At 38.0% G+C, this 26,100-nt stretch overlaps 2 protein-coding genes across 2 annotated transcripts; both read right to left on the bottom strand.

Moving 5' to 3' along the window:
• Positions 1-1,530: 1,530 nt before the first annotated feature.
• On the bottom strand, positions 1,531-5,532 carry LOC133449300 (transcriptional regulator ATRX homolog). The gene is made up of 6 exons (XM_061728439.1): positions 5,340-5,532; positions 4,157-4,741; positions 3,915-4,025; positions 3,665-3,726; positions 2,588-2,848; positions 1,531-2,097 (listed from the first exon to the last, which is right to left on the bottom strand). The coding sequence occupies exons 1-6, from the start codon at positions 5,386-5,388 to the stop codon at positions 2,059-2,061; spliced, it is 1,107 nt and encodes a 368-aa protein (XP_061584423.1). The 5' UTR covers positions 5,389-5,532; the 3' UTR covers positions 1,531-2,058.
• An 8,456-nt stretch (positions 5,533-13,988) lies between these two features.
• Positions 13,989-15,836, bottom strand: LOC133449299 (potassium voltage-gated channel subfamily A member 10-like). Its single transcript, XM_061728438.1, has one exon. The coding sequence runs from the start codon at positions 15,834-15,836 to the stop codon at positions 14,145-14,147; it is 1,692 nt and encodes a 563-aa protein (XP_061584422.1). The 3' UTR covers positions 13,989-14,144.
• Positions 15,837-26,100: the final 10,264 nt, after the last annotated feature.

Here is a 26,100-nt window from a genome sequence, read left to right as displayed (position 1 = left end):
TCAGAATAACCAGTAAACCTAACGTAGTTGGGTGCTTGGACCGCAGGAGGAATGGAGTACCCAGGAAACCCCCCACTAAAGGGTTTTATGATTAAAAGAATCATATAAGATGAAGCCTTTTTACATGTGTAAAATTCTTAGAACTTCTTTCCGTTTTTTAAATTATATCACACCAAAGGTTCAAAAGCAGGTGTGTATATATTGTCTGAGGGTTGGTTAATGATTGTATATTCTGTATTTACAGATACCCTTAAATTGTAAAGGAAAAAATGGTTCCTAGTTTTTGTGTACGCATTTACGCTTCATGCCCTTGTTACTGTGAAGGCACGTGGGCCTCAGATCAGTCCACTTTAATTAGTTTGTTTTCTCTGCAGCCAAGGTTCTGCTTCCTGGTGTAAAGTATGAGTCACTGCCCCCGTGACTTGTGATGCTTTGTAATTAGGTTTTTATTTACCTTCAATTATTGACAGCTTGTTTAGTCACAAGTTCAGTGCTGTAAAGTTAGCCTTAAAATGTTTCCACTATCTCCCTCCCTGTTTTGCTCTTGTCATATCTGACAGATGGCTGAACTGGTTCTGGAACAAAAGAAAAGTATGTGGCCTGGAAAATCACGATGTCGGATTAGTCCGTCAGTGGTATCATTTTGCCTTTAAAATACAAAGACAGCCAATGTTTTCCTGTGGTTCTTGCCACATAGCTGTGACTCCAGAACTTAGCTGTTGCTTTCCAAGTTTATCAAGCGGTTGTCACGTCCTCCGGCTGCCTCTGGTGTTGTCAGTGAAGTATGAGTTCATGGGTTGAGTGAATGCACATAAATCCCCCTGTGGCTCCATTATTTCTGGTAGAATATACAAGCAGTCTCTTTCTGCAGCTGCGAGCCATCACTGCACGCTTCAGTCATGTCACTGTTCTGTCTCAATTCTGGCACTCTGTAAACTGAAGATCTAATATTTTACCAAGCAATATTGTCAATGTTCTTAAAAGACACGGATGCATTGATTTTCACCATCACATGACATGTAAATCTATCGTGTCTATGTTCTGAATGCATGCATAGTGTATTTTACAGTATTTATCTACGGTTTTCATGTGTTGGGGCCGTGACATGATAATTTCACTCAGAAATGTTTTAAAAAAATGTCAAATAGTCCCATGCTGCAGGGTGTTGTTTCAGCAGAGCGGAAGAACCCCTCTTGGATCTCTGTTTTATATGTTATGGCTTTCAGCCAAAAAGATGAAAACCTTCCTGGAAACTCTTGTCGCTTGTTTAAATTTTTCTTCTGACACCAACAAAATCGCTTTTCACAAGAACAAAATGGCTCGTCCACGTGTCTTTGAGATGTTAAACAAGTCTAAGCAGCCTCGGACCCTCCAGCAGTTCATTTGAACTAATTATATTAGATTTTAATCATCCTGTCAATAAGAAGGAGGAATGGATCGCTTCACAACATGATTCATTTCCTACAGGAGCAGTGCCTGTTTTGACAAGTCATACCTCTGCATGAATATTAAATATATTTTTATTTGAGCTGATAACATGAATGCCAGCATTCACAACAGATACAACATGAAAAGGGTTTGGAAAAAGTTCTCCAAAGTTGTCTAGCTTATGTACATGAAATGTTACTGCACCACCATTTCATCTGGTGACAGGACACCACATCTGTGTCACTCACATTATCACCAACCTGTGACTGACGTAGTGCTTTTTTTTTTTTTTCTTAGTCAGTGCAGTATAATGCCTTGTGAGTGTGCTGCCTAAGACTTTAATCTGTAAATCGATCTTTCGTGTGAGAAAACAGAACTGCACAAAAACATACGCAGATCTTGGTAAGCAACCTGTTGCACCACATTTCTTTTCAGCTGCAATCGATTAGAGTTCTTTAAAAAGCTGAAATGATTTGAATGCCTGATCACAGGATTTTTGAGTTGGGGGCCCCCCTTTGTTTCCGTAAATGGGGGGCTTGTGAGATGATTGGCTTGTGCGAGTCCTTAATAACATCTGTGGAACTCCGGAAGGTTGTAAACGGTTCCTTATTAGTTTTTCGTAGCAGCATCTCAGTCATCAGTGTCGGACCATGGATGATCTGTGCAGGCCTGAAAGACACAACAGATGACTTGAAAATGAACCTTTACTCTAGAGGGAATTCTTCTTTGTGATTTCATAAATAAGAGTTCACATACATTTCACACGTATTTGTGCTCTTACGAGTTTTTGTGCTCTTACATTTTGCCTCAAATTTACTTATAATATTCATTCATTCATTCATTCATATTTTTTATTTCGAGCAAAACAACATAACATAAGTGACCTGCGTGCAACATAAAATTAAACAAATACCTTTATCAGGTTTATCAGGTGCAAGTTCAAAACACAAATTAACTCGTTAACACTCGAAAGGGAGTGGGAAGAAGAAAACTTATTTAATTCCACTCCTGTTTCTCATTAACAACTTGACACATTTTTTTTTTTTAAGGCTTCCTCTTGTCAATAATATAACATAATAATGTCATAATAATTAAAGAATATCGACATGTTTTTGCTTGGAAGGTGCAGCACTTGTTTCTGGGTGACCTTTTTCCTTACCTGCTTGTATTCAAATCGGTCCTGGAGATAACGATTCCCGAGACCAGTAATGTGGCAGACATTGTGTTTGGAGAGGCTGGCTATCCTGGCGGTGAAGTCGAGAGTGAAGGCCAGTTTGACCAGCTCAGGCGCCGTAGGTAGCACGGTGGGAGGACTTTGGGCCGGCGTCGCTTCCTTCTCCAGATATGCATCTGCCAGCTTCTGGAAGGAGGAATAAGACATCTGCTGGAAGAATTTGTTCAGGGTGGGGTTATCTTTGAGCTGGAAGAGAGAAACAGAGAGCATGGTTACGAAAGGAAGAAGTATGTTTTCGCTCAGACTTTCATGCAAAGCCAGTCTCTCTTAATTTCAACCTTGACTGATTCCATCAGTACTGTTAGTCATCATTATTTACAGCCCTTGAAAGCTGTTTGGCAGCTTTATGAGATTTGCAGCTGATGATAATTTCCATTATTGATTCTGGTGCCTTTTATTTTCTCATTGTATTGGCTGTTAAATCTATATGATGCTAGAAAATCATTAAAATGTACATGAAGGAGCCCTTAAACCCTTAACATAAGCATAAAATGTGTTCTGACCAACAATCCTAATTAAAAAGACAGGCTGTAATTGTTCTATAGAGGTTTTTCCTAAATCATATTCATGAAATACTAACTAATGAATCAGTTGGCTGATTAATTTACTTATTCTTGCATCCCTGTACAAATTCAAAACTACTCTTGAGTATCAGTGTTATACAATTTCAACACTGCAAAGTGTACAGCAGTGCAGTTTTTTTTTTAATACAATGACACTGCATTTCACCCTGGAGAGCTCTTCCTCTTCTACACGCTTCTGCATTTCAGTCACCACAGAAACGTGCAGGAGTGATACGGCGGTTAAAGAGGTCTAGGTTTATGAGACTATTGCCAACATGCTCAGCGCGTGTATAATGACACAAAGTCACGACATGGAGTTTGAGCTCAGTATCTGAACAGTGCTTTTATGATTTATTTGCAAGCTAAATGTTTTACACTGCAGGGAATATGAACCCTGAAGATATTGTGATATTGTTAAATGCTACAGGACAATACCCACCTTGTAATCTATGGCATCACCGTGCTCCTTCGTCAAAGCGATGATCCTGTTAATTAGGTCCTCTGGGACCAAAGAAAAAGAATGAAGGTATAATTAATCTATTTTTAAATTCATCTGCAGCATTTACCTTTAATATCTGGTGCTGCAGTTGTTGGGTTTCTTTTTTTTTTTTTTCTTCAAGCAATCTGCCCCCAACACTGGTCTATTTTAAAAAACTGCTTATTGAGTGCAAAGAGAAGTTGTTTCTTACCATTTGAAAGAGTTTCAACTTCCTCTTTTACTTTGACCTCATGCACAATTTTTTCCAGTTCTTCGGACACTTTTTCGTAGTAGGAGTACGTAGGTTCTACGCTGATGACAGCTGCAAAACAGAAGTTCTGTTATTTGTGCAACAACAGCAGCATTACAGCAGTACTACCAAACTGGGTTTCTGCTGATGCTCGATACGTGAAAGAAGCATCACAGAGAAGGTTATTTTGTCCTCACACTTGCCTTCCACTCCAGGTAATTTGGTTGAATTGAGGTCTTTACCAGATTTGCTCAATCTGATCGACAGTTTCCTTTTTGATAGCCGCCTCTTTAAAGACTTCCTTCTCAAAGGTTTGTTTTGTGAACTGGCTGGAGTGTCTGGGGTACCGGATGCCTCTGGTGGACTTTCTTGCTCTTCATCCTTGTCTTCGTTGTTCTTCCTAGAGAAAAACCCAAGAACATTCTTCCAAAATGAGGGTTTCTTGCTCTTCTTTGACTTTTTGGTCGGTTTCTCAGATTCATCGGGGTGTCTCTCAGGCTGATTCGTCGGTGCTTCAACCTCATCCTCTGAAATCTCGTTGCTTTTCCTGGGATGTAAGTCATCAGCTAAGATAAGTGAGGGATCGCTGGAGGAGCGCCTTTGCCTCTTTGGGATGGTCACCCACTTTTCTTTCCTCTCAGGCCGCCTTTCCCTCAGCGCGCTTTCATTTAGGCTGAGGCTGCGCTTGACGTACACCTCCAGGAGACGGATGGTATCCTTGTGAGGTACAGAGATCAGCTGGCCATGAGCAGGCCTCTGCTTTTCCTCCTCAGTTTCCATCGTAGACTCTAAGAAGAAGAAGACATAGAAGAAAAAAAGACAGAATTATCAGCGTTTATTTGGTTCTAGTGAAGTTTAGGTGGTGTCTTGTGTAATAATAAACTGATCATTCTGTGTTCTGCAGTGTTGTTCAGACAAAACAAGCAGTGTGCATGTACCTGGGCACGTTTACGGTAATAAGAATGTATTAGTTACTCAATCAGTAGAGGAGTCAGCACATTAATCATAACATTTGCAACCAGTATTTCAGCTTTTATGCTGGTTTATTCTACATGCTTGTTTTTTTTTCTTTCTCATCAATCCCAAACTCAAAGGTGAACCAGGAAATATTTACATTCAAAGCAGCAGCAGATGAATAAAGAAACAGTCACCTCAAAACAACGTCCTCTATGTTTTACATTCACATTACACATTACATTCACAAATCAAAAATGAAGAAAAGCAAAGTCCTTTCTTGACGTTTATGTTTCACAGCAGCGTTCTCTCCTGCTGTTACAGAAGCAGAAATGTAGACGTGTTGTCAAGTCCTGCTGGAGGCAGGGAGCGCATTCAGACTAAAGACATTTCCTTAGACAAGATGTTAAGCTTCAGTAAATGAAAACTCACCTTCTCTAGCAGTACAGCCGTTTAACTCTCCTCGGAGATATGTATTCATGCAGTTATTTGCAGCTATCTCTGACTGGGAGACTCCCTAATGCTTCTACCTGCTCAGAAACTCCACCTCCTTCCATGTTTGGACATGCCCTCCTTTGCGTTTGCCACCTGCCTTCAGCATGACGACATACAAAACAAGGCCATGGGGATTTTTCTGACTACCATTTCACCTGCACGCGCTCCTACTTTTATGACTGGAAACGTCAGCTCCTACACTTGTTTACAGTTTCACTTTGATCAAGGAAGTCTGGCCAGGTTTTAGAGGAAGTGAAAACCTGCCAGTTCATTTCCTTTTAGGGGCAAACTTTAAAAGAAACTGTGCACTTATTGTAAAGTGTTATTGTAGACAGTTTCAGTCATCCTCTGATAAACTTCCTGTGGTCAGTCAGTGTTTACTTCCAAGTTATATTTTATGTCTATGACAAAAAACAGGTTGCCTTCATAATTTATTTGATATGAGAAAACTACCTTTCAAAAGAATAAATACAAGTTAATGTATGGGAAATACTTAATGAATAATATTCATGTACGTATTTATGTATATGTATTTATGATTATTTGATTTTTCAATATTCAATATATTTACTTTTGTTGATATTCAGATGATTATTGGGTAAGCAAATCACCCTGTAATAGTCATGCGATCAACCCAATAATAAAATAATGTTTATGGATAAAAATTAGCTAAATAAATGGATTTATAACCATTTAGATTTTATAATATACAACATGGTCAATTTGTTCTCATTTGAAACCGAAGACCTTTAAAACTTCTATATCTGAATTAGTTTCACAGCTATTATCATTTATTCAAATCCCTCACCACCTTTGTCTCAGTAGTTTAATCATTTACAGTATTCCCGTGCTGTGACTTTATCTCAGGCTTTTACGGTAAACATGCTCCTCGCCCTCTGCATGACCTGGGATTGGTCTGGTACTATGAAAACTGACTTTATTAGGGTTATCTTCTGCTTTGCTTCCAGGAGAAACTGAATTCATGATTACGTGTATGTGATTATATTTTCTTGCTGCTCTGTCATTTGTAGATTTGTACAAGTAATTTAATTGATTCATTGATAAATTAAGTTAAAAAAAATACAAACAAACCATTTGACAGCCAATGTTGTTAAAAATCAAAGAGTAGTTTATTCAAAGTTGCAGCATTTTTGAATTACAATAGTTATAGATACAGAAAGTTAAATACAGAGTTAAATTAGAAACAGCCTTTGGGATACCTGCAGTACTCAAGACTAACCACAAGATGTCACTCTTAGTCACTCTTAACAATTTTGTGGAACAAAGCCATCACATGTTTCAACAGTTAGTAAATATACTAAAAGTAATTTTTTATAAAATAAAAGAATCTTACTTCAATTAGGAGATATGTAAATAAAATAAAATGTTTTTCTCAGCACTTCAACACAATTAACTTGCAAACCTTGTATTTTATTTTAAGTTTTTATTAATTTGAAAGATTCAAATGTTGATTCATATGATGGCCCTATGAAACGTTTAGGTTGGTTACAGACACATTTACAAAATACAGATCAGCAATAGCTTCATCACAATTGGGAAACTTTGCTTCAACAAGAATAACACAAAAGAAATCTTCACAAACTATTTATAAAAGCTCTTTTTTTAGGGTGATATTTTTCCATTATAGGACTTTTACAAGTCAAATGAAGTGCCAGCAGATTGAATTGATTAATACTTTACTAATCAGCAAAGTGAAATTATAATGTTGCGGTGTAATTTATGCAAGAACACAGGCAAGAAAGTTCAAAGTTAAATCAAATTTAAATAAACATCAGCTGACAATATACTGGCTACTATTCTCAGATTGTATATTTGTGTGGAGCTGTATTTGATAAGGAACTTGAGGAAAATGTTAAGTTCAGTAAATTGCTAAAATAGATGATAAAAGTTTAAAAATTAGATTAGCTATCTGATGTCATCCAGACTAATCTCCGTGTTAACTTTATGGCTAGCGGACCGATATTATCAGCACGTCATGCAGTTTTAAACCTCTAATTAGACTATCAGAAATTTCCAGTCTGTTGCAGTTGTGGAAGTCACTCCAGGCTCATCTGGAGGAGATGCCCGGTCTACCGTCTCGTCCCTGATGATACTTAAGGTCACCTTCTTCATTTTTCATGGGACCTAAGCTGCACAAATGTGAGACTCACATTTCGTCCCACGAGGTCTGGTCACTGACCTCTGAGGCAGATGCACTGCAGCGGAACAAGCCTTGGTGCATTTACCTGTTGTAAAACTTTATCTCTTTAAGCCATTACTTGTCCTCTGTCTGTCCAGGTACTTTACGCTAGTGATACATGGCATTAGGTAATAAAGAGAGGAGTGCACAAATCATATCCAGATAGACACTAGGAAATAGAAAGACTCCATAAATGTCCACCTACAAAAACATGAATTATTTATATGCACATTAGACTAGAATTTTTTCATTATTATTATTTACTAAAGCATTCTTTGTAAAAGCATAAATGACATATTAAATATCGCTCAACACAAACCCTCTAAATCGCTAAGCTATTTAAAGATTTTTTTATTTGTTACCGACATCTGCATTACAGTCTATGACGTTAAATGGCCATCAGTCTTCTGATTTGGGATTAGGACATACACAGAGCATAATCACTCTTATTTTAAAGATTATATTGCTTGTGCTGTTGCCAGTAGTACTGCAGGATCATATTAGAGTTCTGTGTTTCAGTATTATCTCAGTGACATTTTATTGTCATTTTGTGATGGTAAATTAATCACTGGATATTAATCAATTACCAGCGAGGAAGCCTGCTGCACACACAAACTATTATCTTTATTAGACACTGGATTTTTTTCCAATCTACTAAAAAGTCTTGGAATAATTGGAAAAAATCTATGTGAGACTTTGATTTTAAATGTACAAATACCTCAAGCAGCATGGTAGGTAGAGGATTACTTATTATTATAGACTTCAACATCCTTTAAGTTTTTCAACTGATGCATTATTTTGTATTCCCTGGCAAAAGCACCTTGCAGCAAACAGTTAAGGGGTACAATTACACTAAAAACTGGAAGATTGCAGATATTAATAATGCAAATGCACGTCTATCTTTTCTAAGATTAAAAGAGAAAGCAAGAATATTTTGTTGTGCCCATCTTATACAGGTCTCTCAAAAGACGTGTGTTACTTTTGTACTGCATAATTTATGTATGTACACACACACACACACACACACACACACACACACACACACACACATGTACGGTACAGACCAAAAGTTTAGACACACTTCCCCATGAGAAGGTGTGTCCAAACTTTTGGTCTGTACTGTAAATATGTATATACTGTATAATATATATATATATATATATATATATATATATATATATATATATATATATATATATATATATATATATATATATATGTACCGTATTTTCTGGACTATAAGCCGCTAATTTCTTCATAGGTTTTGAACCATGCGGCTTATACAAAGGTGCGGCTATTCTGTGGATTTTTCTTCCACCGCTTAGCAGATAGAAGTAGGTAGAAGCAGATTTCAAACGGATAAATAAATACTGTTTATTTTCTCTTGGTTCTGTCCCGTTTTAATCAGCAAAGTTGCTGCCGTGTTAAAAGACACTGTTAGGAAAGGATCTATTTAGGTACAAACATGTACATCATTTACAGTTCAAAATGGTTCTGTACATGTAGTAAATATCTAATATAACAACAGAAATATCTGTGGCTTGCAATCTTTTTTTTTTAAATAGCGCGTATGCGGCTTGTATTCAGGTGCGGCTTATAGTCCAGAAAATACGGTGTATATATATATATATATATATATATAAAAATATATATATATATATTTTTTTTCTTATATCTTTTTTGAATTAATAAATATTTTGTTCTCTAATGGGAAATGCCAGATTTTTGTCACACAGAAACGTATTTTGAAGGATCTTTCAAATGATGTAGCTTTTCAATGCACTCAAAACAAGATATTCACAAGTATGTTTTTCCAAAACTGATCAAAGATAAAGAGAAATATCAAAGTAAATATGAAGCAAATGATTGTATGATTCTCATATGGCAAAAACAGAGGATTTTCTTGGGAAAGTATGAAAGGAAATTGCTGTACCTGTCACAACTACGCTTTTTCACCAGAAGTGAAATCGAAATAAATGATATTATGACCAAATTGTTGTATTATAAAGTACTTTCATGAAAATATTTTCGCTTTTTTAAGATTTATGGTTATGGTTTATGGTTAAACATGCATATGGTTAAACATGCATATGAACTAATATTTATCAAAATCGAATGCCAAATTCAGTATTTTCATAACAAAAATCAACCCACATTGATAAAGCTTTTATTGGCAGGTGAGTCTGTGAACTGGATCTGAGTAGACATCTCTCTGAAAGGCATTAAAACAGGTAATACTGACAGGTTTGTGTTTACAAGTTCCCTATAAGGTGAACTCTCATATTAGGTATTGATAGGAAAAATCTATTTCTAGGAAACTTATTTTAAAGCTATTGCTTGAGAAAGTCCACACATTTTTATCTGAGATTTCTGTAAAGGTAATTAGTATCTAACAGGTAGAGATTTGAAAGCAGTTTTTCTCTAGAGTGGGTAATGGTTCTGTTTGTTTAAAGTAATAAAGTTTAAAAAAATTCAAATTCTCAAATAAATTCATTCAAATGCAAAAGTGAGTAGCAGGTGCACTGTTGAGGAAGAGAACCAGCCTGAAGCTCCATCCAACCCAGTGAGATTTTTCACCTGTTTTTAAACTTTTCTATTGGATCTATGTTAGAATAAGACAGTTGGCTTTGATGCTGATAAATGCCTAGTCGGGGATTCCCATGATGTTGCATGAATGCCGTCTTTCACAACTGCCAAAGTAAAATGTGCAATTAGTGCACTTTTATTTGGATACTACCCTCTTTGGTACATACGTAAAAAAAACACCTGTTGTTTTTGTTGTGGCTGTGAAACTTCTTTGGATTATGTAAATTAAAGCAAATATTTTCAAGTTTTACCTAGAAATGTACAATATTGATGTGATCTGACTGAATGCTTTAAGCGATTGTCCGAACAAAGAAAAAAGGGAAAAAAATCTTGGTTCTGTCTGCTGATTGTCAATAGTCCAATAACACTCAATGCCAAAGTAAAAAGTATTACCTTGCAAACAAACAAGCTCTTTTTGTGGACAATTGTATTTTTGTCAAACTGCTCAATGACGCCCCGTCGCAGGTTTATCCGTCATTCTCTCTGAGGCTGAGAAAACAAAGAATATCTTGTTCCTGTTTTTTCGCTGCCCTTTTTATTCCATTGTGCTTGGTCTGTAATCAATAAATAAGTCATAAAAGTAATACAAAACCCGAGCCTGAACTTTCTTCATCATCAAAGTCAGGGGAGAGAATCGTTGGCTCAGTGCCAGTTGAACTTTAATCACTTTTAGGTTCACAAGGATCTTTTATACTGCTCTGTATTTCTACACCAAAGCAGTACCGTATTGACACATTGATCAAAAATGGTCATTCAGTCTGGATTTACGGTTCACTCCTGCAATCAGAAGAGTTGCATCGACCGGAAGAAACTGGATATTTTTAAGGGAATTAAGTCGAATGCAATCAGTCAAGTTCCAGGTGACTTTACCCTCTAGATGGTGCAAACTACAGCACACGGGCTGCTGTCTGTGCAGCCCTGAAATTGGTTTAACGTGTCTGCTGACAATACAGTAATCCAATCTACTGATATGAGACTCACTGTCTGAGTTTTCGTGTGAGACTCTTCCATTGTTGGATACAGCCTGCAACCAGCTAGTAGAGCAAAAGCAAGACCAGAGTCATTTCATGGTGATATTTATTGTTCCATAAAAGGACTCGATCATCTACAGGTTTTGAGTAGATATCTTCGGGAAGTTTCTTTTTCTTTTTCTTACCAAAGGCATGCTGGATATGATCTCTTCATGGAACACCACATGAATTATAAATGTTAGCGTCACTTAGGCTTTGACCTTGCCTGAGCCACCTGTCTGTTAAACAGCGAAATGCTACCAGATCTCGCCTTTGTGTTACCCATGAACGATCAGCGATCAGAGGGATGCCCCACCGGCTAACCGAGCACGTAATGGTAACAAAATGAATAAGGTTAAATAAGCCACCTAAAATGCCTCACTGGGATCACATTTTTTCTTGTCCAAGAGCATTAAATATTGCTTAAATGGTCTGAAATCAGAAGCAGAACGTAAACAAATCTCAAATTTGCTAACTGAGTGCTTAATGTGATTGTATGGGGCAAAGCAGCCAGTGAAACAACCAGCATCAACCTTGTAGGCTAAGATAGATAATCTTATGAATGATTCATTTGGTTTGCATATTTAAGTTGGTGCTTTTGCTTCTGAAGTGATCCCAGTCAGAGGCATTGTCAAGCCCCCAGCACTAGAATTGTCCCACATTGCAAAAGATTAACTATTCTATAGTTTAATAAATTTCTCAGACAGGAAAAAACAACATATTGTGCCAGTTGTCTGCCTGTGTTATTATTAAGTCTTTCTAAGCGTATTTATATCCAGGCCATGCTTCTTTGTTTCTTCATTAGCTAACAGGCTTGTTAGACACAAACACGGAGAAACATCTGCTCCTCCTGTGTGTCATCTACGGTCCCACACCGTATGGAAAATGATTCATTCTGACACTGAAAAAGGAAATCACAAAGCACAGCCTGCTATTTTTCTTTCTTGTGATGTGACAGGCGTCAGCGAGGAGAATTTTTTTCTCTATCATGATATCAGTCCTGAGAAACAGCAGCAAGGAGGTGTTAATAACAGCCAACACGAGGTGTTAATGAGTGCTCGGCCCTGAAGCCATACACTGACACTTACACCTCCATCCATCACTGTTATAATTAACACAGAGAAGAAAAAAAAACTAATTTGTACTCTTAAATCTACAGGACTATGATGACTACATTTCATTTTGGAAATTAATTTATATAAAGGAAACGTCACACAGTTAGGATACACTTTTAATGAAAGGCACTCTTTGCAGAATAAATAAAACATAGCAAATTATGACAATGTGTACTGTACAAAGTTGACACATACAGTAACAGTCCTTATATGTTAACTGCTTCATGACATAGTAAAGTGCTGATTACCAAAGGGACCTTAATGCATTTTGTTTTAAGTACAGATATTGCTTTTTCAGTGGGTAAAAAAAAAAGACAGCAACATTCCGTTTTTACACATGTAACCATATTGCATATTGTAAGGTTATTCTAAAGGCGTAACTGAGTTACAAGTACATCCACTGAAATTTCAGTACAAGCCATATTTATATGAATAATACACTCACATAAAGTACATTTTCAAGACTGAGATGTGGCATGCATAAATAGTACTGATTCCTATTTTTATAATGATATGTGCATTACATGTCATCATTTCTTGTTTTGGTTTCACAAACCCATTTGACTTATTGGCTCTTCATATCACATTGAGTATGATAAATTTTAATATATGGTTTAAATACTGTAATACATTCAACCTCACTGTAAAAACCAGCCTTTCACTTACTTATATTGGGAGATAATCCTCATTTCGGCACAATATGCCATGCAATTAAAAATGACAGAACAAAGGCAAATGAAGAAATGTTCAAATAAAAAAGTGCAAATAATTTTTCTTCCTGTTTTTGTTTTTTTTGTTTTTATCAGATCACAAATATATACTTTGCATTTCTGTACACTCTAATAAAACATATTTTCCCTGCCAACAATGGATGATGTAAAGCTCCTAAAGTGCTGAAGACATGTGGACAAAAGCTTTCAGTGCAATGAATTAACATGACTCTTGGAGGGGTAAAGTCACATCACGACAGCACGTATAAGGAGGATTAATTCATAGTTAAATCTGCAAATAATTTTAGGTGAATTCCATATGATTAAAAAAATACTTAAAGATGAAAATCAGCTGTGTTTTCAATCACTCAAACTGCAGCATGCAACCATTGCATGCCCAGTAAAGTCAATAATAATCAGGTCTGACGTATGCTTCGCACCCTGGTTAAAAGAGTAATAGCTTACATGTTACGTTCCTGGATTCTATCACAGAGATATTGTTGCATCCTGTCACAGGGACAGGTGCTGCTGGCTGAGCATTCGCAGCTATAGATTTGCTGATAGGACAAAACATGCGTTGATGTCCTCTTACATTACACAGCACACGTTCACCTGCCCTTAAATATTCTTCCTATTTTGAGTTTGCTGAATGCGAAAAAACGTAGACTAGCATGGAACTTTGATGAAAAAAGAGCTCTGACTTTATCCATTTCAACATGACAGTGGCTTAACGGCTTCAGATTTTTGCTGGCATATGGACGTTTTACTGCAAACACGGCCTTTCAAGTCTGTTCAATACACTTTCAAGGTGAAATGTTTGTCTCCAGTAAATGTTCAAATTTTCTTCAAATTGCAGTGGACATTGTTCCCTTTAAAGTTAACTGACATGGTAGTTGCTAAAATGTGTTAATTGCACTTTGATATATCAACACACAGACAGACAACATGTTAAAAGGCTGTCTCACTACACATTGCCTGTTAATACTGAAATTAGCTGCACAGTTTTTCCATGTTTGGTGTACAAAATGGTGACAAAGATAAACCGAGTTTGTCTAGCTAACAGATATGTTTACAGTACATGTGTCCATGTGTTTTTGTCATTCCTGCCAATAGCTTATCCGTCAGTGCATGCCGTTTTTGTCATTTTGCCAGTTGCCGTTACTTTTGTTTAAAGAAAATGTACTTTCGTACTGTTTAGCAGCGGACATTTTCTGAGCAGCTTCTGCTGCTGCATCCATCACCAACTTCTGCTCCTGCTCAGTCTCACGGTGGTAGAAGTAGTTAAAGTTGGAGACGATGACGGGGACGGGCAAGGCAATGGTCAGGACACCAGCAATGGCACAGAGAGTGCCGACCATTTTGCCTCCCATGGTGATAGGGCACATGTCTCCATAGCCAACAGTGGTCATCGTCACCACAGCCCACCAGAAGCCATCAGGGATGCTAACGAATTGCGTCTGCGGCTCATCCACTTCAGCAAAGTAGATGGCACTTGAGAAAAGAATGACTCCAATGAAAAGGAAGAAGATCAGCAGCCCCAGTTCCCTCATGCTGGCTTTCAAGGTCTGTCCCAAAATCTGAAGTCCCTTTGAGTGTCGCGAAAGTTTAAAAATTCTGAAGACTCTGACTAGTCGGATGATTCTCAGGATCGCCAAGGACATATTCTGCCCTGAGTTCATGTCTTCATCGGGTGTTGTAGCCAGCTCGGTTCCCAGGGTTACAAAGTAGGGAATTATAGATACAATGTCAATGGTATTCATGATATTATTAAAGAAATCCCTTTTGCTGGGGCACACCACAAAACGGACACCGACTTCAAAGCAGAACCAAATGATACATATAGTCTCCACAATGAAAAATGGGTCAGTGATATATGCAATCACGTCTTTATTGGCAGAATGAGGGCCCGCACTGTCTTGGGTGCCATTGTTCATTTGGGTTAAAGTTGAAGGAAAGTCACTGTCCTCTCTGAACTCTGGCAGAGTTTCCAGGCAGAAGATGAAGATGGAAATGACAATGACTAACACAGAGACCAGTGCCAAGGATCTGGCTGCACTGGAGCTCTCTGGGTATTCAAACAGGAGCCAGAACTGCCGCCGCAGTTCATTGGTGGGCAAAAGGACTTCGGGCTCTTTGACGAACCCCTCATCTTCTCGGAACTGCTCCATTGCTTCATGACCCAACTCGTAGAAAACCATTTCATTTGCAAAAACATCTAAGGGAACGTTGGCTGGTCTACGAATTCTGCCCCCCGACTGATAATAGTAGAGAATCCCATCAAAAGATGGGCGGTTTCGGTCAAAAAAATACTCATTTTTCATTGGGTCAAAGTAACTTATCCTCCTGATTGGGTCGCCCAGTAGTGTCTCGGGAAACTTGTTGAGGGTGCTGAGTTGGGTTTCAAACATCAGGCCTGAAATATTGATGACAACTTTCTCATCTTTTTCTTCAATGCAGTGCTTTTCAAAAAGATCTTCATTTTCGTAATAATCCTTCGGCATCTTACTGAAGACGCTGTCTGTGGGAGACTCGCTGTTGATCAGCAGCTTGAGATTGGAGATCAAACTGCCGCTGCTGGAGTTTTCTTTGGAGGTCAGAGTCGGAGGAGTGGAAGGGGATAACCCATCTTGACCCGACTGATGCCCACGACGTCCTCTGCGTGGTGACTGGTGAGGAGAAGGCAGGCGATGGGTTAAAAGGTTCTGATCGGGGGCTTCTGAGGTAGGTGAAGTGGGGTAACCAGAGTCGTTTGGATCACCCAGGTTGATGCCAACATCATCCATGTTTTCAAAGTTAACAAGTGGAACTTCCATCGCCTGCTTTGTCCCAAGCCACAGCTACGACTGTCAAGCCAGTCCAGGAGTCAGAGACACCTCAACCACGCCGTAGGTCCGGACAGGGCTTCCCTCGTCCTGGCTACCATTCAGGCTGCTGGCTGCTGCTTTTGGATTCAGTGTTCTGGGTTATCTGTAAAAAGAAGAGGGTGAGGGAAAGTAACGTGTTCAATTTTGTTAAGCACTGCAATTAAGTTTTGTTGATGAAGAAATTTTTCTGTCGGCTCCTGTTTGCATCAGCAAAGAACCTGCCATCGGATACTCTGCATGTACAGTTATTTTGTTCCTTCAATTTATCTCCAATGACCTGAACGAAAACACAAACTTGGCAAGAGTGACTGTGAAAGTGCTTACATGCAGTATGGATGGCATTATTGCTGATCATGTGCTGCAAAACTGCTTCACACATAGAAAAACATCTGAACTTTCACCAACGACTGACAGGTGAAACTTGTTAAAACTGAAATACATTTATTTATCTCAATAATTTCAGTATCAGAATCAGAATCATCAGGTTTATTGGCCAAGTCGCTCACTGTACAGTAAATAGACAAATGACAGCTCTTATTAACATATATACAATTTAAAAAAAGTGAAAGGTGCAGCAGTACCTTTCTTATTTCTTTCTTATTCAATTATATGTTTTCTAAACACTGACTTGGCTAACCCTGTTCACCTTCAGGATAGTCCATCAGCTACACAATTACTTCATCTCGAAGTGGCAGTTCATCATTATTTTTGTGTGGTTCGGACAAGTAACCAAATCCTGACGCAGTATTCGAATGCAACCCACTTGACACTGGGGGCCCTTCAAGACGCAGAGGAAGAGTTCAGCAGATTGCATAACACTAGCATATAGAATTGAATCCCATGTAAGGAAATATGGCTTATGCAAAAACCTATGTGTATTGATTGTGCCATGTCGGTAAAGAGGGGTTGCCGAGTCTAAAGGAGAGAGCAGAGATCTGGCACAGAAAATTGAAGTTTTGTCCAAAATCCTTATATCTATTTTTTTTCCTTTGGAAGCAACTGTTGGCTACAAAAATCTTTCAAAAGAAATAACTTATCCTTATTTGACACAGAACTGGCAGTAAAATATATAACAGATACTTTTCACTGACCTTATCAGACCTGATGATCAAAGTGACCCAAAATGCATGCAAGTTTATCTTTAATTAGAAAAAGACGTAAGGTTTAAATCCAGCGGTGTGCAGATGTCTACAGCACTCACCCGTGTCCCCAGCTCTGCAGAAGTTTCCGTGCCCTCTCTGTCCTGCCCGCCCGCGCTGCTCTGCTCCCCTTTACTCCCTTCACTCTCCCTCATCCAAACTCCCAATCAAGAGTGTGTCTGGCTCTATTAAAGCTCCCACTGGGTAATTCAACACCGCATGCGAAACCAGAGACGCCAAAGGCACCCAGATAGACCTACAAACGTACACAAGTGCTCTCTCTCTCTCCCACGCACACAAACACAGACAATCACACGTACAGACTGTTTTTTGCATGTGGGGGTCACCTGGCTTTGTTCTCTCTCCTCCGTCAGCAGGACATTAAAAGTACGCTCTGTGATAGGAGATTTAAAGGGAAGGAGCCAATCGCTGTTTGATGAGAAGAAGGGAGCGTGGTTCCCACTCGTTTCCCCATTTCTTGCAGACTAAGCACCCACACGCCAGATCATTCAATCCATCCTCACCTTGGGGGTTAAACTGTATTCCTAGTCTGTAACAGAACTCAAAGTTCCCAAAACCTGCAGCCACATCTGTCTGCCCAGGTTTTTCTAACAGTCATGTAGGTAAATCTTCAAATCTGTGCAATTTCAGAAACATTTTTAAAAGAAATCTCATGGATTCATCAACAGTGTCTTTGTGCTTCCAGCCAAGAAATGTTTGGCAGATTAATAAAAAGGGTTGTTGAAAGGTTAACGAGTTCAATTCCGAATACAGATTGTCATGTGTCCTGTTTTAGATCATCAAATTTCTTTCAAGGAATGAAAACTTTAACTGAAGTCAATTTTGCACTTTTTCACAACGATGACCAATTTGGTAACATGGTTTGAATACTGTGTTACCGGAGCGAGAACCAGTGGGGTAAAGCCAGATATGATCTCTTTTTTCATTTGACTGCCGTCCTGCTGCAGCCTGGAACTAGCGGGTCCTCTGTAACATTGCGGTGTGAGAAGGACCGCTGCAGGCAGGCTTCAAGGTCACAGAAAACCGTTAAAGGACCTCAAAGTCTACTCTTTCCTATGCAGCACCACACACCATCTCCTCCTGTTGTGTTCTCATTGAGGCATCGTACACATGTGCATCCATGAATTAAATTTCAAGTTTGTTCTGAAAGCATATGCACATCCATGCACATATCTGGGATGTGCATGTGCTGGCATAAACACCACTATGCTGACATGACATCTCCATGTACGGGGGGGCCTTTTAAGATCCCCTTGCAAGATAATGCGATGTCCTGGACCTGTCATTGAGAACCCAGTCAGTCGAGGCGCGAACCTGTCACTTAAACACTTCATAACAGAATTTGCTGCAGGCAAAGGGAGGCAGTGAGATAGACAGCGAGGCGGTGATCATAGGCTACATGAGTCTGACCGAAGGAATGAATAATCAATTCACTCCCCTGCAAAACAATCTGTGTCAGTATAAGTGGGAAAGGGGGGTAAATGGATGAGATATGATCTCATGGATGACGTGGACTGCAGCTACCGCAGTGTCCGTCGTCCTAGGAGAACTGACGGGGTACCAGAGGGATTCAAATCCTTCTCTCTGTCCTTCTATGCAGCCTGCAATCCATCACCCATCCCTCCCTGCAAGCATCTCTCTCTCTGATGACATTGTCACCTTACCAGTTTACGGATGGTGTTGACAAAGCAATCAGCAGGCTTATTTGGGAAGGATACTGAAGCTGAATAGGTAGAGACGCTGCCATGGAGCTCGACCTTGAGTCACACCTGACAGAAAGGCTAACATTTGCTGTGCAGAAATGAATTATGACTTTGACACTGAAGTGATGGAAGTACCCTTATTCCTGAGAACAGTATCAAAAATATACACTCGATTGTGCAAGTATAATTTATTCTATTAGGATATTTTTATAAATATATTTCTATATATATTTATAATTTTTGAATTACTGTAACTTCTATTTTCAGCGTTATTGTCTGGGGTTTTTACTTTTATTTAACAGCAACACGAAGTGCAATTAGAAGCTAGACAGGATGAACAGACTTCATCAAAACTCTCTGTACATCTGAAGTCCACCGTCTTCAAGGTTTTACCTTTATATGTAAAATGAAAAGAAGCTTGTTTTCAAAGCTGTAATTAGGGATGAATTAATTTTTAAAAAGTGTATTTCTTTCTGAAATGTATTTGAGCAACAACATGAAACATTTGAGTACCTCTGAAGTCTACTTGATTTTAATTTGATATGAGGAACTTAGCAAGTACTTGCACAAGGGACAGACCTACGTTTTTATTCATGAGGATACGTCTTTCTGGGCCTTTTTTGGTCACGACCAACTCTTCTTGTTTACATTTGGCACTTTACCAGCAAAAAGCTCCATTAGGATCAATGACTTGTCTGCTGTTTGGTGCTGAGTTTACAGTTCACAGACCGTCTTCAATTACTTGCATCACCCCAATACTGCTCTATGAGAGCAAAAAGTTGTGCAACTCTACACGCTGACAGCTAAAAGCAGAAAAAGCTCTCAGGACTGAGCACAACTTCACATTCAGAAATAATTCCCTGTTGCTGCATCATTCAGGAGGACCTCTTTGCAGGGGCTCTGATATATTTTTGTTGCCATTGGCTTATCTGCCTGCTGGAAAGAATTTTTTTTTCTCTATAAATGTGTCAATCTGTTCTCACAATATCATATTATCTACTATGTAAAAGTATTGATTATTGCTTATAGACCAAAAGCTGTAAACTAGTCATCTTGTGCACATGATCCGAGTAATTCTACCCCAATATTGTTCTCCATTAAGGGGTGACAGGATTTCAAAGTGCATGTAAGGTTGCACGGATTAGATATTCCAGTCTCGTAATCTTATAGCAGTTGTAAGAACAACTGGTTATTCCAGTCTAGTAATCCTATACATCAAGCTAGGGGTTCTCCTCATTGCAAATTGAGTAGACGGTTGAGTCTTGAGCCGACAAGGCTATAACAGCAACAGTACTTAACCCCCCCCATACAGTTGAAAACAGTGTGAGGAAAACATAAGAGGCAAGTTCATCTAAAATGCCATAGAGTGACAAACAGTAGGTTTATGTGGCTACAGAATTAGCTGTTGTCAGTGGAGATGAGCTACAATGTCCTCTAGAGGCAGTGATCGAATTTGGGTAGGATCAATATCAAGATGGGCACAAAAATGATCTCTCCTCTCTTTCCCCTCATTTCCTCTTCTCTCGTAACTATCACTATTAATCAGAGGCAATATGTCTCCAGAGAGAAATCTTTTATTTCATGTGACAAAGTGGGAACTCTGTGGAGTTCAATGGAATTTACACCAGTCTCTTCACTCCAGATAATAATGATAATAATAAATTGTTCTCCATTGTTCTTGTATTGTATCCTTGAATTGAAAATAAAACCACAACTGAAATATTACTGGTGCCTTAAAAAAGATATTCTTAGTGACTCCATTAAGACATAAAAAAGAAAGCAGACATGTGTCTGATGTATTTATTTATTTTTTACCTCATAATGGCATTTAAATGCTGAGTTAGAAATTCCCACCCATGACATATGCGTGGGCATCGTTAAGCTTTGACAGTTATCAAAGGCTCTTTTTTATTGTACAGTAATGGGATAAATAAAAACATCTCATGGATCTTGACAACTTAATCTTTATATTCATTAAAGTATAATTGATTCCAAATTAGGCAATAATACTTAGATCCATTGTAAGGAACCATTGCTTTTTTTTTTAAACCTCATATCCCTGAACGTTATTTACATTTGCTAATTAATCCAAGTAGTTGGCAACATGTCAAACATGTCTGACCCCGGAGCTGACCAATGCGGAAGCATACACCCACTGTGGGATGTTTGTGTCAAAATGATTGAATCAAAAAAAAAAAAAATCACTTCAAATCGAAAAAAATATTTTAAATCCAAAAAAAAGTGTTAAAATGCAATTCTTTGGATCACAAATATTTTTTTTTTTTGCATTCAAACACTTTTTTTCTTTGATTGAAAAAGTTGTTTTTTAATGATTAAATAATAAACACACAAATGTCCTACCCATAATATGGCCCAAACACAAAAAAACACTACTTCAATCAAAAAAGTAGCTTCAAACAAAAAAAAAAATCACTTCTATCAAAGAAAACATTTCCAATCAAAGAAAAACAGTCTCAAATATTTGTTTGCATTCAAACACTTTTTTTCTTTGATTCAAATCATTTTTTTTTTTATTGAAGTGAATTCTTTTTTAATTGAAAATATATTTTTTGATTGAAGCAATCTTTTTTTTGATTGAATAATTAAGACACAAATCTACCTCCATAAATGGTTATATAGAAATATTAGCCGTGGATATTATCAATAACATGTTTGGGGATAAACCTAGTAGTATAATCTATCTGGATACAGGAGTTTAAAATATCACACGTCATATAAATCGGTGAAGCCGCCAGCCAATCAGGGAGAAGCTGTGTCGTCACCGCGGTGGTTCCCTGCCGGAGGAGCTGCAGCTGAGGAGTCCTGACGGCCGGCACCTTGTTGCTGCTGCGAGCTTTTAATGCCAGGAGACACGGTGAGCTTCCGTGGCGCTGGCAACTGTCGGCCAGGATTTAACCAGCACGCATCTCCTCCCACTATCACGCATCAACGTCCAGTTTGCTCTGCGCGGCTGCGCTTAATGATTCAGCCATGAGATAACTATCACACCAAAAAGGGCTTCAAGATAACGGGACGCCATCTGCTGGAAAAGCTGAAGTTGAACAGAAAGTGCCCCTTTCAACGCAAATTTATTGTACTATTTATTTATTTTATTTTATTTTATTTTATTTTATTTTATTTATATTTTTATTATTTATATATTTATTTATTTATGTATGTATTTATTGTATTGTGTTTAAATGCACTATCACGCCCTGACAGGGGTGGTATAGGATGGCCAGGAATTTTCAGACAAATAGTCATATCTGGGACCAATTTAAGCCTCTAAAACAAAGTTGTTTGTTTTGATTTTCCCCCATTTGGTCCTCTGAAGAAAAAACACATTACATTGAGACATCATTTATCAATTGGCCCCTCCCGATAATCCATTAAAAGCATTGCATTAGCAGCCCTTGTCAGAGATGCACTGAGGAGGCATTTAGTTTTTCTGCATATTTTTTGTTTGATCAAATTAGTAATAATTAGATTTAAAATATATGCTTTAAGATAATTGACAGAAAGTAAACTTTTATATGTCACGTCACTGTATTTGCGTCAGTTTCAGTCAATCAGTCACTGCGTATCAAAGTGTTCATCAACTTGTTCAAGTAACACATGGTCTACTTCATTTTTTGTATTTGACTGTAAAACCCCTCAACCCAGATTCCAGGTTAGTATAGAGGAGGTTTCCTCCTTCAGTAGGGAATCTAATGTAAAACCTTCCACATTTTTTGCACTGCAAAGATAAAACTTCTATGAGAATTAAAAAAAGAGAAGAAACTGACATTTTCTAGTGCGAAAGACTTCACATCATTAGTAAACACTACTGTGTGTTTTCTGACCTCAGTTTGCACTCATCTTTTGGCCTGATAATCTTGACTGATGAAGCTGCCCATGCTCATTCTGAGGAGTGTGACTTCACTAAGGAGATTATGTAACACAGGAGATCAGGCTAGAGACTCACCCTCATGGGTGAATACTGTGGACCAAATGGCACGGACTTAATTGGAATATCTGGAATTCTTCCAGCCACACTAATCGAAACGCAAGTGCTAATCTTTGCTGACATGGTAGGACAGAGGTGAGCGTTCACAACAAACCAGTCAGACTACAACCCCAACACTTGACACCGCAGTCCTTAATGGTTTACACTCACACATTAAATAATACTTTCTTCTGGAATTCAACCATGAAAACAATATTTTAATATCAAATGATAAATGTCAAAAATGTATAACAGATACAGATTCCTTCAAACTGCAATTAAATGCAGCGAGAGCAATTGTTTTCCAGCTTAAAACCGTACAGAGATGATCAACAACACAACTCCACCCACTGTTTTGACATCGGTATTACTCACCGTTGGAGGTGGACGTTGCAAGGTGGCAGGTGCTGCGAGCTCATCCAGAGCCCTCTGAATTACACGGAGCCTCCTCCTCGTATTTCCATATGGCTGTTTGTTCATCAAGCGTGAATTTTAGCTGACTTTTATTTTAAAAGTTAAATAAAATAAGACTTAACTGAATAGTGAAACATAACACTCAAATAAATTGATAATAGCACGTTTAGAAGCCACAGAAGCACTTACATGTTTTTTTTCTGTTAAACTATACCGGTATTAATGTACTAATCTTGAAAAAGTCTTGCGTTCAATTTACCTCACTATCCAGCGGTGGCAGAAGCTTGACTAAATGCTCTCACGCATCCTCTTAGATTAAGTAACTGACCAGGCGATGGCAGAGTCTTAAGGAGAAGTAGTAAATCTCTTTTAAACGGGAAGTTTTGGCAGCGACACGGGAGTTACAGTGAGACACACCACAGACAGGACAGATGTTTTCCACAGCAACAAGGTTGTTTAGGTCGGTTTGGGCGACACGCAAACAACAAATCCTAACGGTGCAACATGCTCTCACTGCTTTACTTGTGTGCTTTTGAATTGGAAACACCACGTCACTCTTGTGGTGTTAAATATTTTTGTAGTATCAGTACAACGAGATGGCAGAGGGCAATGTCTGTGAAATAGCTGAGTAGAATCCATCTGTCCTCTGTCAGAGCAACAAGCCAGAAAAGCGAGCCATGTTTGTGGAGCAAGCAGCTCAATTTTCTCACAGCCAGTAAAACGAAGGTCTGATCGTGTCGGTCTACCTGGGCTGGGGATCGATTAAAATGTCAAGAATCGATTCGATTCCGATTCGATTCCGATATTGATTTGGGTTAGTGTTATTAAAACTGTTTTTTGAGCTGTTGCATGAATTATATGACTTTAGTTATGCAAAATACTACTACTAGTATTATATTGAGATTAAAAAGCAAGTATTGGCAGCTAATGATGCTGTAAGGACCAATCAGCTCCCAGAATGCTGATAGAACTGCTTTCAGAAACATCATGTGGGTCAGAATTATCAAACAGATCCAGGGCAGCAAACAGAGACGGATGAAATCGTTTTTATTTTTTCCCACATTCCGTTTTTATTTGTTCCATTTTCGGTCTATTTTGGTTTTTAATTTTTGAGCATTTGGTTTTTACCATTTTTTGCAAATGTAACCCCAAGACAGTATATAAAGTAATGAAATATAGACAATTTATGCGATTATAACCTAACACTTTAATGTTTTCATACCTTTAAACATATTTAAAGGCAAAAACATGGCACCAGTTATTCTCGTTTCCAACAAAACATTCCTTTTTTGGAGATAAACAAAAAAATAACCAAAAGTTGTAATGTAATGATGAAAAAAAAAAAATTAAATAAATAAAATTAAAAAAAAAATTAAAAAATTGATCTTTAGACAAATGAATCGATTTTTAGGAATTAATATGAGAATCAATTTAGAATTGGGAGATCGATTTTTTCAACACAGGCCTGAGTGCCAGGTGCTTTTGCTTGGCTCGCTCTCATATTTCTAACCAGTGTGTAGGATTCGTTGGGAACGTGCCAGCTTTTTTCTTTGTGCTGGCCACTTGGGCCTCTCTATTGTTAATTTAATGTTTGCTTAGTGTCAGCACATCTTGACTGATAGGGGAAAAAAAGAATAAGCATGTCATGTTATTTTTTATTGATCTGTGTGGGCAAAGCTACCGTGTATTCTCTTTTTCACCTATTTTGAACCAGGTGCTGGTGCTGGGCTGGTGTTACAGCCACTTCAGAGGAGGTTTAAACATTTAAAGAACTGGGGCCAGATTCACCAATATGTTCTTAAGAACGATCTTAAGAAATGTCTTAAGATCTAAAATTAAGAAGTTCATAAGAACGTTCTTAAGTGAAATTCCTCAATATTTTCTTAAGAACCGTCTTAAGAACTGTCATTTCTTACAAATTTCTTATTTTTCCTACTTAAGAACTTGTTAAAATACGTCATTGCATTGCACGCGCCAACAAACAACATTTATACAGGTAGTTTGGGTCTTAACCGTCAGTCACTCACTAAACATGGAGAAAAAGAGATGCAGGAACTTTTCAAGGTTATGGTGGATGAGATTAATGTGCGAAAAAAATTACTATTTGGGAAAATTAGTAATAAAACTACCATGCTAACTAACATGCTAACAAACAGTTAACAGGCTCTTTGTCTCAAACTATGACCTACTAGTCTAAACTTGTCTAAAATGTGTTGAAAAAGGTGATATTAGAGGCTTACCTTTTCACAGAAGAAATTTTAAGACAGGTCAAGGTTGTCTTAAAGTTAAGAAAAAAGTCAAGACCAAATTTGAGAACTTTTATTTCAAGAATACCATTTTTTCTTAAGTTTTTTCTTAAGAAGAAAGTTGAGAAAATACTTAGAACTTTTTTGGAGAATATGACTTCTTCTCTTTTTTCTTCTTAAGACTGAACTTAAGAAAAAAATTACACTTAAGAAGATTTTTTTTCTTAAGAATGTTTTGTGAATCCGGCCCCTGGTTTGCTTTACCATATCATTTTGTCATTATGGTACTCTGGATTTTTGTAGAGAAACATGGCATGCAGAGGACACAGATCACTTAGTTTGTCTTGCTTTCCTTCCCTCTGTTGTCTTTTTGATGTGTTTTTCAAATATCAACGGATGTGATGTCATCCAGAAATTGCCCACCCGACCTTTAATAGTTGTCCTTTCACTGCATTCAGGTTCATGTTGAAGCTGAGTGGTTTTATTAACGATGTCTTTTAAATCTTTAAAATCAAGCTGGCTATATGCTACAGGCTCTATCGTTTAAATATATATGTTAAAATGTTCGCATCAGACAAGGTGGTATCTTGTTGCACCCTCAAAGTTGCTTTGCACCTCCGTGAACTGTAACAATAGTGCAATGAGACACTAAATCCCTCCACAGACCACTGCAGCTTGATTTTGGTGTCCATTCATTATTAATTA

The sequence above is a fragment of the Cololabis saira genome, chromosome 8, assembly GCF_033807715.1.
Source record: "Cololabis saira isolate AMF1-May2022 chromosome 8, fColSai1.1, whole genome shotgun sequence".
Lineage (NCBI taxonomy): Eukaryota > Metazoa > Chordata > Actinopteri > Beloniformes > Belonidae > Cololabis > Cololabis saira.
This window is presented reverse-complemented; position numbering and strand designations above follow the sequence as displayed.